Source organism: Hippoglossus hippoglossus, chromosome 13 (genome assembly GCF_009819705.1).
Source record: "Hippoglossus hippoglossus isolate fHipHip1 chromosome 13, fHipHip1.pri, whole genome shotgun sequence".
NCBI classification, from domain to species: Eukaryota; Metazoa; Chordata; class Actinopteri; order Pleuronectiformes; family Pleuronectidae; genus Hippoglossus; species Hippoglossus hippoglossus.
This window is the reverse complement of record NC_047163.1, coordinates 12,063,497-12,082,042: the sequence shown is the minus strand read 5'-3', so window position 1 is coordinate 12,082,042 and position 18,546 is coordinate 12,063,497. Positions and strand designations below refer to the sequence as shown.

At 41.0% G+C, this 18,546-nt stretch overlaps 1 protein-coding gene across 1 annotated transcript in view; it reads right to left on the bottom strand.

Moving 5' to 3' along the window:
• Positions 1-18,546, bottom strand: part of rsrc1 (arginine/serine-rich coiled-coil 1) — a 118,737-nt gene that overhangs the window by 89,374 nt on the left and 10,817 nt on the right. The window contains exon 4 of the mRNA XM_034604542.1: positions 7,722-7,958. Coding sequence (XP_034460433.1) covers positions 7,722-7,958 — 237 coding nt within the window. The remainder of the gene's footprint in view (positions 1-7,721; positions 7,959-18,546) is intronic.

Here is an 18,546-nt window from a genome sequence, read left to right as displayed (position 1 = left end):
CTGCGTGGAAAAAAAGCAACTAATGACTACACACAGCCACGGGCCAAGAAACACTACAGCTGCACCGCTCTGTGTGTCCATGTGTTTGTCTACTGGGACCTGTGTGTGTATGTGTGTGCGCTGTCCACCCTTTACATGCAGGCATCACTACTAGTTCACCCACCATCAACCAACAACCCAGCCCCCACCAAAACTAAACAGACATACACATGCACACATGCCTACTTCTCTTCAGCTTCACCCATGTCTGGTCTTGCTCCTGGCCACTAGGCTACCCCCCTTGATGCACACACAAATAAAACACACACTTACAGCTCATTGATTTTAGTCAATGTGAGTGTATCCTAACCTTCCGAGGACGCTGTTTGAAGTCTCTCTTACCTCCACAGACCCGCTCCCAGAGCCAGACACAGCCTAGAGTCCTGCAAGAGGGCAGACCAACACATACACACGCACACGCACACACACCAGCAGCAGTGGTCCCATCCTCACCACCCATACACACACTCCCAACAGGCTGAGAGGATGCCGCAGGCGGGGGCTACTTATGTACATGCACGCTCACAAACAAACACACTTACTTTCTCTGTGTATTATCACCACTAATGAGCTGATAGATGTTCAACAGAGGCAAAGAAGCAGACAATCATCTCCGCAAGGAGGGAAAATCAACAGTGGTGAGTGAGTGTGAGTGTGTGTGTGTGTGTGTGTGTGTGTGTGTGTGTGTGTGTGTGTGTGTGTGTGTGTGTGCGCACTTGTATCTCAGGTCTTGTTTTATTTTCTCTCTGCCTCACAGCGTCTAAGCTTCCAGAGGTTAAGGCTGAGCGGTGGAACCTAGCGAGCCAAACTGAGGCCTGTGGGTCCTGCTGGGACCCCTGTGGTGATGCTGGGTCAGGGGAAAACACACTAATGAGAGGAATTACTAAACAATCGCATTCATAAAAATTGATGGGAATTGCTCTTCGGACAAAAATGTCAGGAGAAAGTGATTTTTATTAAAGGATATAAAAAACTAATTCTAAACCTCATATAATAAGGTGTTTTACAAGTGAAAATAATGGATGGTGCTGAAGTGCTGCCCTTCGCTAGCACAAAGACATCAAAAAAAGGCTTTAATGAAAGGTAGGTATTCATTTCACTTCTTTAACCCTAAGCTCATTATACCAACTTCGGTTTTACATGCACAGGGAAAAGATGGCTCTCTGCTGCCATGAGAGGTCTCCACTCCACTCCCCGTGCCTCCGCTCCCCAGCCTCTGCCCATTTCTCACTCAAACGACATAAAATTGAGTCAGATGGACCAACACACGGGCACAGTGATCGGGCGCAGACAAGGAGTTCATCCTAATTGGACAGGCCTCTCTGATTGAGGATGAGGAGTACGGCAGCCAGCCCACGTTCCCCCACTACCTCAGCAATTGTCTACAAAGGAAAGTACAGAGGTCGACGCCGGGCAGAGAAAAGGGTGTGGACTTTTTATGAAAGCACATAGATTCTTTGACGAAGGTGTCGAGTTGGAGGAGGGTGACAAAGGCAAGAGTAAAGTGTAAGAGTATGCTCAGTGTAGTATCTGTGTGTATGTGCACATTCATATTATCAGCAAACCCAAAAGAAAACTAGGTCCTGATTGTACCTTATCCATACCCTATCTAAATCCATTCAAGCCTGATCAAAGCCTGAAGCACTATAGCACTTAATGCCTTTTCAAACACTGACTTGTGATTAAAGATATTCGTTTAAAAAAAAAACTGTCACTTTGTGTGGAGCGAGAGCCATCTGTTATATGTAGATTCTGCATTTCTGCTCATTAATTACAGGTGGGATTTAGGTCGGAACATCAGGTGAAAAAATGATGTTTCATCCAAATTATACTTCTGTCAGTTATCTGCCTGGGGGCAGACGAACACAACACATTGTTTGTTTGTCCTGCTCTGATTTAGAGAGAAAGAAAACACAGAGAAATAACGTATAATATTAGTAAAATCGAACCTAACCTGGATAGATCTGTGAGGAATTCACAGAAAGTACTGAGACTAATTGAATGCAGAGTGAGAATAAAAGGCAAATTAGGTCTTTGTGCATTTATTGACGACACAATAATACTTTGAGGGCATCTTTGATATCTGTCCATATTTCAGTAAATCACAGACAATAGCTGAGCGAACCTGAAATTAGAATTTGGTTTAAAAGAATCACATATTTCTATTAAGTAGGAAAATATTCACGAATATAAAATTACAATTTGGCATCATTATAAATTGTTATTATATTTAATGTCACGGTACACATTGGACTGCCAGCGTATGACAGTAGACCACCGGCAGGAGTCCGCTGTAACACTATGTACAAGCCCACAAAACAACAGCTAAGAGAGAACAACTTCAGTTTATTGTGTCTTGCATAAAAAATACTGTAATTATATATAGTTTTACATGATTAATAGTAGTAGTGTAACGGACTACTATTCACAATCAGTGATCCATACGGATCCTCCCCTGTGGTACAGAACAGAGACCGAGTCTCAGGTTAAGGAGTGAAAGAGAACTTTTAGCATGTGAGAGAACTACACTGAATGCCACACACACAGCTGCAACTGAAACTATGATGTCTGACTGTCTGCGGGGACGGTAAAAACGTTGTGGACAAAAGCATAAGCGTGTGAAAGTGAGAGCGAGGCAAACTGTACTGCAGATTGCTCTATAAGAAATCCACGCAGGGAAACACTCTTAAGCTGCTTTTAGACATGCACTGAACCCTGCAGTTCCTCCGTACTTTCTTCGGAGGAGGTGCATGTATGAACGTAAATGTCAGAGTGAGACGCGCCGCAGTTTCTGCTGACTTTCTCTTCCTGGCCTGCTAGTATACAGTCCGCAGACATCCAGGAGAAGTCAATCCCCGCTGGATTCATTCAACATGCGACAGAAGAAAAAAAAAAACACACTGCTGAATGTTGCCAAAGTTCCTTGCTATGATTATTCTTTAAGTACCTAAAAAATCGAAAGCAAAGTGATATTTGTCTCCCTTTATTAAAATGATCGGATCCATCAATAAAAAACGGGATCTGATCTGTTGCACTGCTATCTAATAACCTACATGTTAAAATCTATTTCTATAAAAACATTTGAAGCATGGCCGGAGGTGTTAATGCAGGGGTGCTTGAGCACATGGGATTGGACTGGGATGGCACAAACAAACGGTTGAGAATCACTGGTGTATTTGACTTGAGTTGAATAAACAACAATAAACAAATGACTAAACGATCAATGAAGAGAATAACACAAAAAAATAAAAAGCTGGTTAAATTCTTAAAGGAAGTTCTTTTATTCTGTTTGTAAATACGAAGCCAGAGGATTACACAGAGCAAAGCTGACCTACTGACCCTGTACACTAGTCAGGGTAAATACACTCTCACACACACACACACACACACACACACACACACACACACACACACACACACACACACACACACACACACACACACACACACACACACACACACACACACACACACACACAGAACCCCACAATCAGCCACTTACCCTTTGCCACTGAAAGGCAACAAGATCTCTTAACAACAGCTCGTCTTTTTCAATAAATTTTGCATGAAAACATGCCGCTGGAGCACCAAGTTGCCTGCTGTCATACTAGAGGAGTGTTAAATGTTTAATGACGACAACACCACACACATGCGCGTGCACGCAAACACAGAGTCAGTGTCAGGGTGCCGCTCTGAGGAGCCCCTCTTTCATCCTGACAGACACTATAAAGCCTCTCAGCCTCCTCACCACCCCACCATCAACCCCGCGCTGCTCCGCTACGCTCCCACCACCCGGCAAGGAAACCTGGATGTAAATGAGGTTGGAGTGTAATGGTGTGTTTGTGTGTAAGTAGTGAGAACGAGGGGTTTCTCTAAAGACCCTACCCCCCCATCACTATTAAGAGCAGAAGAAAAATAATGAAAAGGAAAAAGAAGAAGAAGTTTGACGTAGACAGGATATATAGCAGAAAAAGCCACGTTTTACATATTCCTGAAACGTCTCACTGCTTCTGCTTTTCTACTAGTGAAGCAGAACTTGTTACCTAAACTCTCGAGGGAGAATCTGGGGAAGAACAGGAACTTCCATGTCAGGAGTGTTTTGGACAACTTAATATCAAGGTCCAGAGATAGACCAGCTTTAATTAAAGGCGTTAAACATTTTAGCCTAGAGTCAATTAAACTCAATTACAGTCAAAAACCTCATTACATCATGGCAGACGCTATACGAAATTTTTTATTAAATGCCAAAAATTGAAATTTTATTAATTTTTTATGTAATAATCACATGACTTTCACTTCCTGTAGAATAGTGTATTTTACCGAGTCCCTATTATTGTTCTGATGAATACGGTTGAATGGTTTACCAGAACCAAAACAAGTGTACCTTTATAAACATTCAACCTCCTTGTTATTTTTTCTGTATCTGATAAATTGTGAATTCTGGAGGCAAGAAAATTACAACTTATAGTGAAGTGACAAAGAAAACACAAGCCTCTATATTAGAGCACTGATAATTAAACCAGCCGATATGAGCCTTTCACAGACATACAGCGTTCATGTCTACTGATAGGCATTGATATGATAACTTCTATTTTACAGAATAAACAATGTATAAAATATGTGCATTTATGTTTATATCAAAAGCTTAAAAAAAAGTGTTTTCTTGTCATTTATAGTTATTTAAAGTTAAATGTCTGGTTAAAATGTAAAACATTAAGCCTCAATTATATTTCTTTGTCATAAAGGTTCAATAACGACATATACATTCCATATATCAGCATTTTTTTACTCCCTAATATCGGTATCTGCCACCGAAAAGCCATTTCGGTCAAACTCAACACACACATTTATGATGGTAGGTCAGCGCCATATAATTTAGTCAAAATTATTCCAACATCACACCTCCACCGGTTTAAGTCATTTGGAAGGATAAACAGTTGGAAATATAATAATGCTGCCACAGGTGGAAATGCATACACACACCAACGCAAATCAACAAACTTGCGTATTTGAGCACACACACCTCCACAGAGACAAGCTAAAGCGGGGTCAGAGATAAAGGAAGAGATTCCTATCAATGCTGAAGGATATTGAAGCCTTAATAAGAAAATAGATATAGTCTGCTGGCCTTATATTTCACTGTTAGCTTTATTTGTTTTCCTGATATGGATCTAAGAAAGGCAATATGTAATGGCTTCAAATAAATGGAGCACTTTTCCTTTAAAAGCAAAGCTCCTTGTTCTGCTCACAAAGAAATATCTGAGCTCTCTGGTTCTGGTGATGACCAATGGGATCCTCCACAAGTATGTAAAACGTTAAAGTTTGGGCTTTTTATTATTTATCAGTAAATCTGTTAACTGTTTTCTATTAACCAATACATCAAAACATTGAATCGTTAGTTTGAAAGACCATGAACACATTTTGTAATTATAAATAAACTATAAAAAACTATATAAAAACTATACGAAATACAAAATGCATAACCCTTATTTCTAGTTGTGCACGTTTGTCTCAGTTAAATCTATGAATAGCACTTGGTATATACGTCAAATGATCTGTGTTTCAAGGTTTAGCATTTCCTCCACTTCTGCTTCTCTTCACGTGACAGAACACAAACTAGAAAAAGTTGTTTAAGTCCTATCAGATCGACAGTAGGGCAAAAGTTTTTGTTTTTTTCTTTTTTTTAACACTCTTCAATACACTTGTCTCTTACTGCTACAGAGATGGGTTTCATCATCTGATTGCAATGTTGTATCATCAATACATCTGAGGATTGAAGATCGTTTTTTCAGCCAGATCAAACGGTCGTGAAATCCTAAATTGCCATTTGGCTATTACGACATATTTCTATCCAGAGAAAACACTTTGAGGTGGTATTTTCTCAGCCTTCCATTGGATTTACTGTTTTCTCTCTGACAAGTTCATGTGTGGTCAAATTTTACTTTAACATGATTTAAGTACCACTTTGTTTGAAAAGCCAAGAAGCAGCTAATTACTGTCTGAAATAACATTTGGATGTGTGTAATATATTTAAACTCTAATCACAACTTGCTCTTTACATATGGACTTTGGCCGCTAGGGTTGTCACAATCAAAACTATAACAAAGGGTTGAGTTTGATGACGTCGTGAAGCAGCATGGGATCATGACAGTTGTCTTCACCACCATTGCCAATTAAAATCTACCTGACGCGACTCAGGCGCAAATCATGTTGTCGTCCATTAGGTGTCTGTGAAGATTCTCAGTCATCCAGGTCATGGTATCTTCAGAGGTTGTACAAGTGTATGTAGGCAACTGGACTTGCTTGTTTTTCTTAAAGAAATGTTACCTCTCATCCAAGAGGCTTCTTCTCTTGGATGAAACGTCTTCAAGAAACACATGCCTGCGTTGCCTACCTACGCCAGTACACGAGTACAACCTCTGAAGATGTGGCCCATTACGAGTGACTAATACAAACAGTGGAAGAATAAAAAAGCTGACTGGCTAATTGGCGAGCAGTGTGTTCTTCCTCCGTCAAACGTTGTTTGCCCCAGAAGTTACAGGAGACGTGCAAAACTACAGGTAAAAGCTGATATGATGCAATTAAAAGGCTAACAAAATGACACATCCTGTTACCTTGAATACAATTGTGGATTTCTCTGGGTTTGAACATTGTTGAAAACATTTTGAATAATCCAAGTATACAAGTCAATAAAATATATAACAATAGGTCTAGTTGTTTTTAGACATTTAAATGAAGAATTGTCAGATATTATATCTTAATTGTTAAGTTACCTGCTTAATAACTTGGGCCTTTGGCAACCTAAGCCATAAGTTTAGATACAGTTTACCACAGGGACAAAATCAATGTGCAGCACAGCGGTTGGTCTGCATCGCTCCTGGGATCCGTACACACATCTGTGCCATTCACTATGACAGACAACAAGTGGGCACCAGTCATATTACAATGGCCTCCAATCACGTTAGAGCATGAAGTGCTGGGGAGGGATCGATGGTGCCGCTCCGGCTGAGACAGCGAGAGGCCTCTAAGGTGGTTAGAACCATATTTGAAGGGCACTACTGCTAAAATCGGCACCAACACTGATTCACTGCTGTGATTTCTGGTGTGTATACGCTTGCAAGTAAAGATGTAATTTGCCAACTTTTCTCACCTTAATAAGGGGCTCTCATTTATTGCTTTTTTTTTTCCTGGCATGAGCACCAGTGACTTTCGAGATGCATATGATCTTGTTATATCTCTAGACTTATTGCAGTTGGGTCCAAAGGGTGGAAAGCCAAGTTAAAGACATCAGAAATCATCTGGTGACCAAAACATCCTCTGAAAGCCGAACCTGTGCAGCACTCCCACCCACCATCTATTCTTATATCAACATCTTCTCCTGCATGAGGGAATTATATCACATTAGAAGTCCAGCGTAGCCCCATGCTTGATTACAGGGGGAAATAGAGAAAGAAGGGTACTGATGGATTGATGGATGGAAGGATGGAGTGATGGATGGACAGATGGAGGAGCTGAGACCGAGCTCCATATTTAAGCCTGTATTATACTGACCAAAATAGTCTGTTCTCCTGCGGAGGCAGTGGTTTAGATTGAGCTGGGCCGATGCAACACTTGTTTGGTGCGTTCGTGTCTCCCTGTGCATGTACTGTGTGCTTCCATGTACAGAGCCATTCATCACTTACGCCTTTTTTTTGTCAGCCTTCTCTTTACTCTTGTCCTTGTCTCTGTCCTTGTCCCTGTCCTTGTCTCTGTCTCTTCCTCTGTCCCGTTCCTTCTCCTTCTCCCTCTCTCGGTCGCGGCCCTTGCGCCGGCTCCGGTCCCGCTCTCTGCTGTGGCTGCGACTCTTTCGGCGGATGTGGCTTCCTCGTCGGGTGCGGCTGCCACTCTTACTGCGAGACCTTCGGTGGCGAGAATGAGACCTGGAAGAAAATATGACAAGAAATTACAATTGCAGCTCATAAACTACTGATAATGACGTACTAATGTGCATTTTCTTCAAAAGAACAAGAAGTAAAACTATGGTAGAATATCATGAACCTCTTCTTAGTAATTAAATCACCTTTTAAATCTATGTTCTCCTATGATGCCTTGTAAACCATAGTTAATGTATGAATTTCCCAAAATGTATTTTGGTCACTGCTAGAAAACGCTGACTGACACTTTCCTGTAGCTGTCAGTTGTGCATGTTTAGCAACAGTGAAACAGAAATGGGAAAAGTAAGAGCAATGGATTAAGTTCTAACTGAGGAAAAAGCATATTGTGGATGCGTTGCAATACAGGTGATTCACTTCATTGCTCATTTAGAAAATGATAACGATTAAATGACAAAATCTTCTATGATGGATTTCGCTCTGTAAAATAGTCACAACATAAAATAATGTACGTGCATCCAACTCAAGTGAAAAAAGGGTGACATGGATTTGGAAAACAGATGTTTATGAGTAGAACTGGAATCAAAACCCAAAACCAAAAACCAAAAATCTAATTTGAAATCCGAACTGACGAGAGACCAACTTCAATAAGTAGCTTCACATTAACGCATACATATATATACATATTATATTATATATAATCACGTTCACTGTGACGGACACACACACACACCAAACCACAGATACACAACAAACACTTTAGAAATGGAGCCAATTAGAGGAGGGCTCAGAGGAAGCCCTGTCCTCAGTATTGATCCTGACACTGGCCCTCTGGTCTAAAAAAGATTTACAGTGAGAGATTCACTCTGTTAGTTATGACACACAAACATGAGCACACACCGAGTTACACACACAACCGGAAAATAGAGAATTGAAAGTGTAACTCATATCTCAATATGGTGCCATACAGGCAAGGAAACAAATAACCAAAATATAACCACTTATTTATGTGACACCACACATGCCTCTATTAATGCAGCAAAACCCCTTTGACATATTCTGCTCAAGTGTGTGTTCGTGCACGAGTGGGTGTGTGTGTGTGTGTGTGTGTGTGTGTGTGCGTAAGTGTGAGTGTGTGTGAAGGACCATTTATTGAAACCCCAGTAGAAATTGGCAGCTAAGATGCCGTTATTTTCCATCATCTATCATTTTATTGATTTGTCTATAAAAACAGTCAAACCTGCTGTCCACGAGCTTTATTGCTTTCCCCCCTTTATTAGTTTGCAGTTTGGGACATCCAGAGCTGTCTCTCTCCCGACAGAAAACTAATCATTTTCTTCAGACGCCTGTCACCATCCTAACAGACAACACTCTGACAACTGTTTCAATCAATTAGGCCGGGGCGATCCCCATCTCTGGAGAGCAAGCTGCGCTATTTCAGTGTCTCTGCGAAAGAGAATCTGTTTGAAAAAGAAAACAAAAGCACTGTTTGAAGTTCAGTTTTTCCAGGAGTTCAACTTGCTTTGAAATTAAAGTATTATATTAACTATATGTTAAGCACATACATGCATAAAAACATCTGTTTCAACTAAGATGTTTAAAGTCCATGTTCACCTAATATACATTTCTGTTTAAAGTGTGAAAATTAAGAAGACTGTGAACATCCTTTATTTTCATTGTTGAACAAAAAGCTTAAACCTCTGTCAAAACTGATCGGCCACTTTATCACCATACAAGTATTGCATCAGATACATATTAACCATGTACACAGCGATTTGCTGCAAACTGTTAGCATTAAACACAAACTGAATAAAGATCACCCACCTAAAAATCCTTATTTTGATTCACAAAATCTGGCTCATTATCTAGATAAGCAAAAAAAGTGTCACCTATTCATGAATATTAGCACTTTACATATGTCTGAATTGTTTCATAAAGATCTCTGCAATATTTTTTGAGAGATTCACAGAAAATGGAAATACTCCTGATCTGAACCTGAATGTAACAAGTTCTTCACTGACCCATACCACATCCTTCCACCAGGTTTTGTGGAAATCTGTTCAGTTGTTTTTGTGTAATGCTGCTAACAAACAAACAAACAAACAAACTCCAATGAAAACTTAACCGTAGATTAAACAAGCAGTAAATACTTTAGAAATGTCCATCACCGTTACACCCTCAACTTTTTGAATCCAAATAAAAGTGAAAAACTAAAAGTGATACTTATTTTCAGACAAAGAGAAAAGATTTAACAAAAATCTAATATTTGAGAAAGTTATCAATTAGCTTTAAATGCTTCATTAAGAAACTAAAGAGCTGCAGATTTACTTTCTAATGGTTCCAGCTCTGGTTACAACACCGTTATCTGAGCAGCTACATCTGCCCCTCTATAGGATCTTTTCCCCCCACACAGTAAATCCTGTCTTATTGCATTCTGCAGAACAGACACTAAAGCAGCCACCCTGCAGTGCTAATCAGAAATAATTATCATGAAACATGTGATCCAGGCAGAGGTGGAAGCCGTCATCAGTCACAGGACATCTGATTTAACATGTTTAATACAGTATTTACTGCAGCTACAATTACCCTGGTCAGGAAATCACAGCTAATGCAGAAAAAAGGAGAAGAAAAACATTGGCATTTTTGGGGTGTGGAGTCTCCAGGCGAGATAATCCATCAATGGCACAAACAGACCTTGGAATGAGTGAATCTATGTGTTGACAATGCCTGCGTATGTTTGTAATCAGCAGTACATGAGGGGAAATACAACAGAGTTGCACTGTTCCAAGTTTAAGTCTTATATTTACAGCCAAGCAAATTGTGGCCAGAAGCAGCAGATGCAATAAACACAATCTCTCTCTCTGTCCCTCTGTCTCTGCCTCCCTCTCTCCCTCTGATGGCAAAGAAAGCAGCCCACTTCTGGGGTGTGCAGCAAATTAAATTTACTGTAGTTAATAGAGTGAGCCTATGCTGCTAAATGTCAATTTCCTGACCAAGTCCTTCCCCTTGGAGAATGATTAGCTAATTTGAGGCTGGGGATAAATGGGCTAATGCAGGACACACAGATAAACAGCCACAGTTGGACCCCATGCCAAGTCCTTCCCCTGCTTTACATTTTATTGGCCTTATTATCTCCAGGGAAAATGGGTCCCCCTATGGCCTTAACATATTTTCATTTCTAATAAAAGGCCCTTGCTGGTCGCTCCCATGAACAGACCCCACACACACACACACACACACACATACGCTGCACCCTCACAGCCGCCTTCCTCCATTCCTTCTTCGTTTCAGCGTCCAGTCCATTAAATCGGAGCTCTGCAATTGGCTGGGACCATTTTCCTGGTGAATTATCAATAGAGTAATTATGCTGCATGTTGGGAGCCGGGCTGAAGCTTATCGCCGCTGACCCCCCGGTGCGCGCCAGGATATGATCCCTCACCACAGCCCATTGGGGTAATTATGTGACTGGGTGTGAAGCTGGATGGTGTGTTACCCTTATCAGTCTGTATTCTATTTCTGTTTTCATTGAAAATTGGACATTAATGGCAGCTACGCCGTGCCTCTAGTGTCAGATACAGGTGAACGTCTCCAATGGAATCTGACCTTAGTTAAATCATTATTCATACTTTGCGGTGCAGGGACGGGGAACACATGCACACACACACACAAATATACACACACCAATCATCCTCACTGTTTCTTTAAACCTATCTTTCCCATATTCGAGCGGCAGTGACACACGTTCATATCGGTTTTTTTCTTTTCCCCAAAACACCCTCCTGTGTAAGAAAAGAAAACAGAGGTAATGTCCATATTGTTTTTATTTTCCGAGGCTAAAATAAACACTGACATAACCGCTGACAAAACAAGTGATGTTCTCAGCTTTGCCCCGAGCAGCGTCCCCGTCCATTAGGCCGCCGCGCCGCAGCAATGAATAATGACCATGTAACTTTAACCCTATTGTATTTCAGTAGATGCTGGCGACAGTGACCCCTGTTTGACCAGTTGTTCTTCCCAACAATACGATAAAAGCTAGAGAGGAGTAATTAAGGGACCAAGACAAACAGTTGTACTAAATATTTCAAGATTGCAATTTCCTGGCTCGAGATTGTCTTTATAATAGAGTAAAAATAATCGACTATAATAACATGAGTGTTAAATTGGACTCGCTTCACTGAGAGTTTAACATCTTTTTGTTCATTTACCGTGTCAATGCAGGGAGCTGAAACCCGGAGTTAGTGTCCAGGTCAGCCTCAGTGCCACTATAATCCACATTCAGTGTATTAATGCCTTTTTTCATTAATCTTTCTGAAAAGCTGTAACCTGACTCTAGAGTTATCTGTGCATATTCTATTTTAAGCTAAACGCCTATCTACTACTACTACACGTGCTATTAAAATTCAAGCACTCAGTCATTTTGACAAAGATATAACAGAATGATTTTTTAACGACTACAGCTTTAGTAAGGCATAGGTGCACTAATGCACTATCGTTATTTAATATTTGTAAAATGATGAGGTAGTCAGATTCCAAAATTGTTACAGAGTTAGACACCCATTAAGCTTGAAATACATCCAATAAAAATCACAGTATTGGGTTTCAAGATTTCACAAAGATTGGAAGGAGCAGAAATAAAGAAAAAAAAAAAAAAAGCGAGTGGAACAGGGGCTGTCACAGAGGTGGCACAGCACGATTAATTCAGAATGAAAATAACAACGTGCCTTTAAACAATATAAATAGTAAAATATTGGATAGACTGGACAGAAATTGTGATATGTGTGCAATTCATTAAAAAGGAAAAGGTGGCTCTATCTGGCCTAAAAAAAATGAAGATGCAAAAACATAGTTTTCTTATTAACTTGTTCCAGTTTAAGTGTTTTTGTCACTACTGAGGAGGCATTTTGAAACCTTTAAATTTGTTTCAAATCACTGGGATTTATTCTTTGAATCTAAAACGACACACACACACGCACACACACTACAAAAAAAATCTTGCCTGTCGACTTTTCCAAGCGACAGACAGATTGAAAACTGGCCTATTGAAAGTATGAAGATCCATATTTGAAGAACTTCATTAATGCGCTGTTCCCTGCCGAGTTATTTCCAGTGACAGAGCACACAGCAGCAGCTTCATGTTCAAGTTAAAAGTCGTTTTTTCTTTTTTTCTCCCATTTCAATGTGTTTAAAAGCACCTTGAGTGAGAAATGTGCATTTCCTGCTGCCAAAAGACGTGGAAAACAGCTGTTCCTGCCTGACGCTGCCTGCTGAATGGAATGCAAATATGTTAACCATCCAGAATTTATTACTTTTGAGTGCTCTTCAAACGCTACGGCAGACACAAGTTTAATTTATGATATTCCTCTAATTATGAGAGCTGTTGAAATCATTTCCCAAGCTGCTTCCTCCTTCCAAGCAGCCACATTATCTGTTCCCTCAGTTCACAGCACACACACACACACACCGATTCAGGCACGCACGCCCACACAGACATATAAATATATGCACACACACACACTCAATAACACACGAGGAATCACCGCAAAGAAGCTGATTGTGAGCACAATTAACACAGCAAAGACAGAGCATGAAATATTCACAGAAATGTTTTTCTCTCTGTCCCCCCTCTGCTTCATAAAAGCAATGTTTAGATTTGTCATAATCGTCAGTTTGCTTTTAATTCAGCAGTCATCAACACAAACGTCTGCAATACCCTGCTATGCTGGGAAGCAGAAATGAGACCCCATGCAGGCCACCCACTCGCTGCACCCCCATACCCACCCAAACACACACTCACACGGTTACAGCCACAAGCCACAAGGTCAAGCCATTTAGCAGAGTTCAAAGGCCTTCAAAGACCCCTCAGATCTATATGAACCTACGACGGCCTGCCAACGATGAGGGAAAAGATAACTTTCCGCAGCAAGATGTGGTTTCCATGAGCGTGCATGTTTGCATATCATGTGCATGGCTCTGTGTGTGCACGTCACTCTGCATGTGCCGATTAGCCGGCGTCTTCATTGGCACATATGCCCAGTGTCACTCAGCCTCCTCATCGCAATCCTAAACTTGGCCGTCTGGTGTGCACCCGCGACCCTTGACCTGTGTGCAGCCGCAGCTCGACATGACACCCATTAGCAGCTGGAGCCGAAGGAGGGTGGGGGGGGCTGGCTCAGCCACTCAGCCCAGACACAAGGTCAAGTGGGGGTCACATTCAGACTAGGTGCTAACTTGCCAACTCGCTCACAGCGACTCACGCAATTGAAACCCACTCTTTCCATCCATCACGGCCCGGAACAATTAGTTACACCGAGTTAGGGGAGAGTTGTTTTGATTGTCATTGCCTCCATCTGTAGGAGGGTGGGAAGCAGGGAGGTAGAAAAAGTTGAAGGACAGACGAGGAGGAGGAGGAGGAGGAGGAGGAGGGGAAAAAATGGATTGAAGGACAAGACGAGGAGAGACAATGGGTGAAGGACGGCAGGAGGCTGTGGAAGAAAAAGAACAATATGAAAAGGGTTTTAAAAGTTCGGGAGCCAGGAACAACCAGGCTAACTAAAAGAAAAAGAAAAAATTGGGACTTATGAAGACAGAGCAGACAGCAGAGCTTCACATAAAGCTGGCTCCAATTAGCAGGTGTGCTCTTAGACGCTTGCTCTCCCTCTTTCTCTGGTCAGGGAAGATGTATTTTTCTGCCTTTATACCCATGTATTTATGAAGTGGTGGGAGATCTGAGGGCCCTTAGCATAACAGCCCTTTATTGTTTAAATGTGGACCGTGCAGCCCTGTGCGCTTAAGTGATTTAGGAACCTCACAACTCCGGTATAAGAAAAATCATAAACGCTGAGACAAACCATGTGGGTGGACTGTAAAAGGCACAGAGGAACGGGCCGACAAAAAGCAGACACACATTCCACTACTAAAGGCAAACTACACTTAATTAAACACCCAAGACACAACTGGTATAGCGCCCTGTAAAAAAACACAGTGCTGTTAGTTTCTCCCTCTTCAGTAGAGTAACATAAAGTTGTCTTCTGACAGAACAGAGGCTCGTCTCAAAGAAGTTTATAAAATCATTTTTTTTATGAACCGCTGTCAAGATTGAACAAGGGGAAGGAGGGAGAGAGGGACGAACGCAGAAAGAGAGATCAAGAAATGGATAGAGAGAGAAAACACTCCTCCCTTTGGAAAAAAAAAAAAGACTCTCCCCCTCCAATACATCTGTCACCTCTCATAGTCTACATGGCCTGCACACAGAACTATAGGTAGCCGATAAAGCAAATTTTACCCAGTAGGTGATTTCTGTAGTGCGACACAGACGTATGCATCTGGAGAAAAACATTCAGCAAAAAAAACCAATATATATATATTTAATTTTTTTCTGGCACAATTTCTGTATAGATTAAGTATTCTATGACAAGTGGGAAGGAATTTGGTAGCTTTTACACACCCACACTGCTGAATTGACAGCCTCCACAGATTCTTCTCTTTAAGGTCTACAGACAATGAAATGACAAAGAACCTAAGTCTGTTTGTTATGCAACTTATTAAAATGTCTTGCCAACTAATTTCAATCTTTAGTTTTTTCTGTTTAATATATTCATCTTCCCTATGAAACTTAACATTCAGGCGTTAGAGGACTGATTCACTGTGCACTGTTGTTACACATGTTACAGCAATGGCATTAAAGTCATTTATTCATTACACATCTGCAGTAGCACATGAGAAAAAAGGACCAGGCTCACTAATCTCACTTTTTCTGAGCGTCAATATCCCACAGAGAGAAATCTGGCAAAGTTCCACTGCAACAAAACTGTTGACTGCATTTAAAATAATTACAATTTTCCCTGCTTTGATTTGGAGCCAAAAAATCACGACATGCGAGTTCTCTGTTCAGCCAGTCACAGGAGTGATCTGCTCTTTGTTCAGCCAATCATGTGACAGTTGGCCACGTATCCTCTGGGCAATCCATCTCTCTGCACTTCCTCCTCATGTCCTCGACTCTGCCAGAACCCGGGCGGATAGACAGAACAATAGAGGAAGACAAATTTCAAATAGAAAACCTCATGCGCGCGCCGAGAAAGTGTTTCATTACTTTCAAAAAGATTGTCAAGGTTTCAGTCAAGACGCACATGATCCTTGTTTCATTCCTCTGCCATTCTCCCTCATTTTTCTCCTCTTTTTCCACAAATAAATTACTAAACGCGTGAGTGAAACCACATGCTTGTGTGTCAGGGTGTGTGTGCGTGGGTCCTTTGCTTGGCTAAAGTGAACTGACAAGTGCAGGCAGTGGTTCCATTAGCTGGCAATTTGCTCTCAAGTTGTCCAGGGGGGAGAAGAGGAACGACGGAGGTGGTTTTTTTTGGCAGGACAACGCACATGGCTCTGCTTAGAGGACAAGTTAAGTGAGGTGCTCACACACATAATCCCAGGCCATCATTCAAACACTCTTATAACACATGCACACTTAGACATCGTGATGGATATCAATGCCTCAAATAATAATGAAAATGTAAATTTATTGGAAACTTGCACATAGTTACCTTTTCTAAAAAAAAATTTTTTTTAAATCAACGGTAAATGTGTGCTGTAAAGTTGACACTAATTTTGAATAGGACTGTGGCTATACTCGAGAGAAACAATATATGTCTATATCTATAAGTGTCCACAGAGAATGATGGTATCCATATGGTTTGAGCGAGAGCATAACTAGAGTACAAGTAAACACGGCTGACTGAGGTTCGTCCATGCATGCTCTCTTAGCAGGGGTCTCTATGGACTGGCTCAAAACCTGGCCACTGAATCACACACGGCACATAAACATACCTCCCTCCTTCCCTGTGTTTATGTGTGTGTGTGGTATTTTTAAGAGAAAAGACGAACTGTGGACAGACGGTGGCATGTATCTGTGCATAAATTAAAGAGCAGAAGCTGATAATTAAAAGGGGGGAAAATAAGCACGGATAAAATAAAACTTTGCTAATCGGCTACTTGGCAAGGTGACCTCTCGGTGCACCTGCCGCCATTCTCAGACCTGCTGTCCTGCTGGGCGAGTGACACGGGGGGCCAATATGCAGGTCCGGCTATAAGCAGCAGGCAACTAGTAAAGCCCCCCCTCCTCCTCTTTACCCCCGCTCTCTCCCTCTGTGTATCACTGTCTCTCTATCTCTCTCCCTCCCTGTGCTTCTCCACCCAGAGCGTTATTAGACCCAGGGCTGCGCTGCGGCTCCAAACAGCTCAATGACAACACACAGGGCCTGCCAATTAGAAATAATTAGACAGTCATTTCAGTGGCAAGTCTTTTTAAGTGCATATATAACGATGCAATGATGCTTATTAGCCGGCCTGAGCCAGCGAGGACCAGGGCCTCAAACGCTTTGGCGCTGGAGAAAATAATTATGCCAGTGATCACAAAGCGAGCTGCACATCTCTGTACTTCACCTCCACACGTTTCAAAAATCCACTTCATTAGCTTCTGTAATTAATCCTCCATTAATTGCAGGAAAAGCCCAGTTTACCTCCCTTCGTTTCTAATTATCATCTTATAAATAGTTATGGTTATAATTAATGTGTTCATTAGGCAGGATATTTCTCTCAAAGCCTCGCTGGGAGCCAAAGGTCCGGCTCAGCTCTCTCTGAAGCCTAACCAGCCAGAAGGTGAGGCCATCCTGCCTGCATTTGCTTTTATTTTACTACATTCAACCTCCTAATTGGCATTTAAAACCCAATTTGGAAGAACTTCAAGAAGCTTAAATAGGAAAGAGAGACAGAGAGAAGGCAGGAAGGAAAGAGAGAGAGGGAGAGAGAGAGAGAGATACATTTGGTGTTCATTTTCCTATGCCAGAGCTAAAAGCAATTCTGTCTGTGTCTTTCTCTTGGTCTGGCCAGACGGACGAGCCTTTTCTCTGTCATAAAGTGAAAACAATGAAGGCTGGACACATGATTTTAGACTTTGGCATTATCTAGGTTTTATACGCAAAGCAGTGCAAGTGTTTCTCTACCAAAGAAATAACAGAGGACGTGTCGCACACTTGTGTTGGGTTTCACTCATCAAACAGACAAAATTTGTCTTTGGTTTACAGATTTAAAGTAACTTGTTTCTATGATACTTAAATTAATCACAAAGATTAGCATTCATTCACACACACTTTTCAAAAAGGAAAATTACTCCGAGCTCTTGATGATTAGAACTTAACTTCAAAAACTTATGTTAAATTCCAAAACATATAAATTTGAAGTTACATCACAATAAGAATTTATTATATTGTTATTTTGGGAAAACTGAATTGTGTATTTTGGAATACACTTGAGCTCTGTATAGAAATAATGTCCACTGTAATATCTGAAGAATCATATAGATTGTATTTTCTGTTACAATCACTTTGTTGTGTCTGTTTTGATAGGGAGTAAGTGGTATTTTTATGCAAATGTCTCCAGCACATAACTTTGAGTGGCCATCAAATATAATATATCCATATAACATGTCGTAAAGAACAAAAAAAAGCTTTAAAGGAAATATCAATGGTAATAAATCACAGTTTAAAGACCTTTTCCACAAAAAAAAACATTCAACTGTCAACGAGAAAAAATAAAAAAGTTATATTTTGCATTTGAAAACCTGATAAGTGAACTTGTTAGCTCT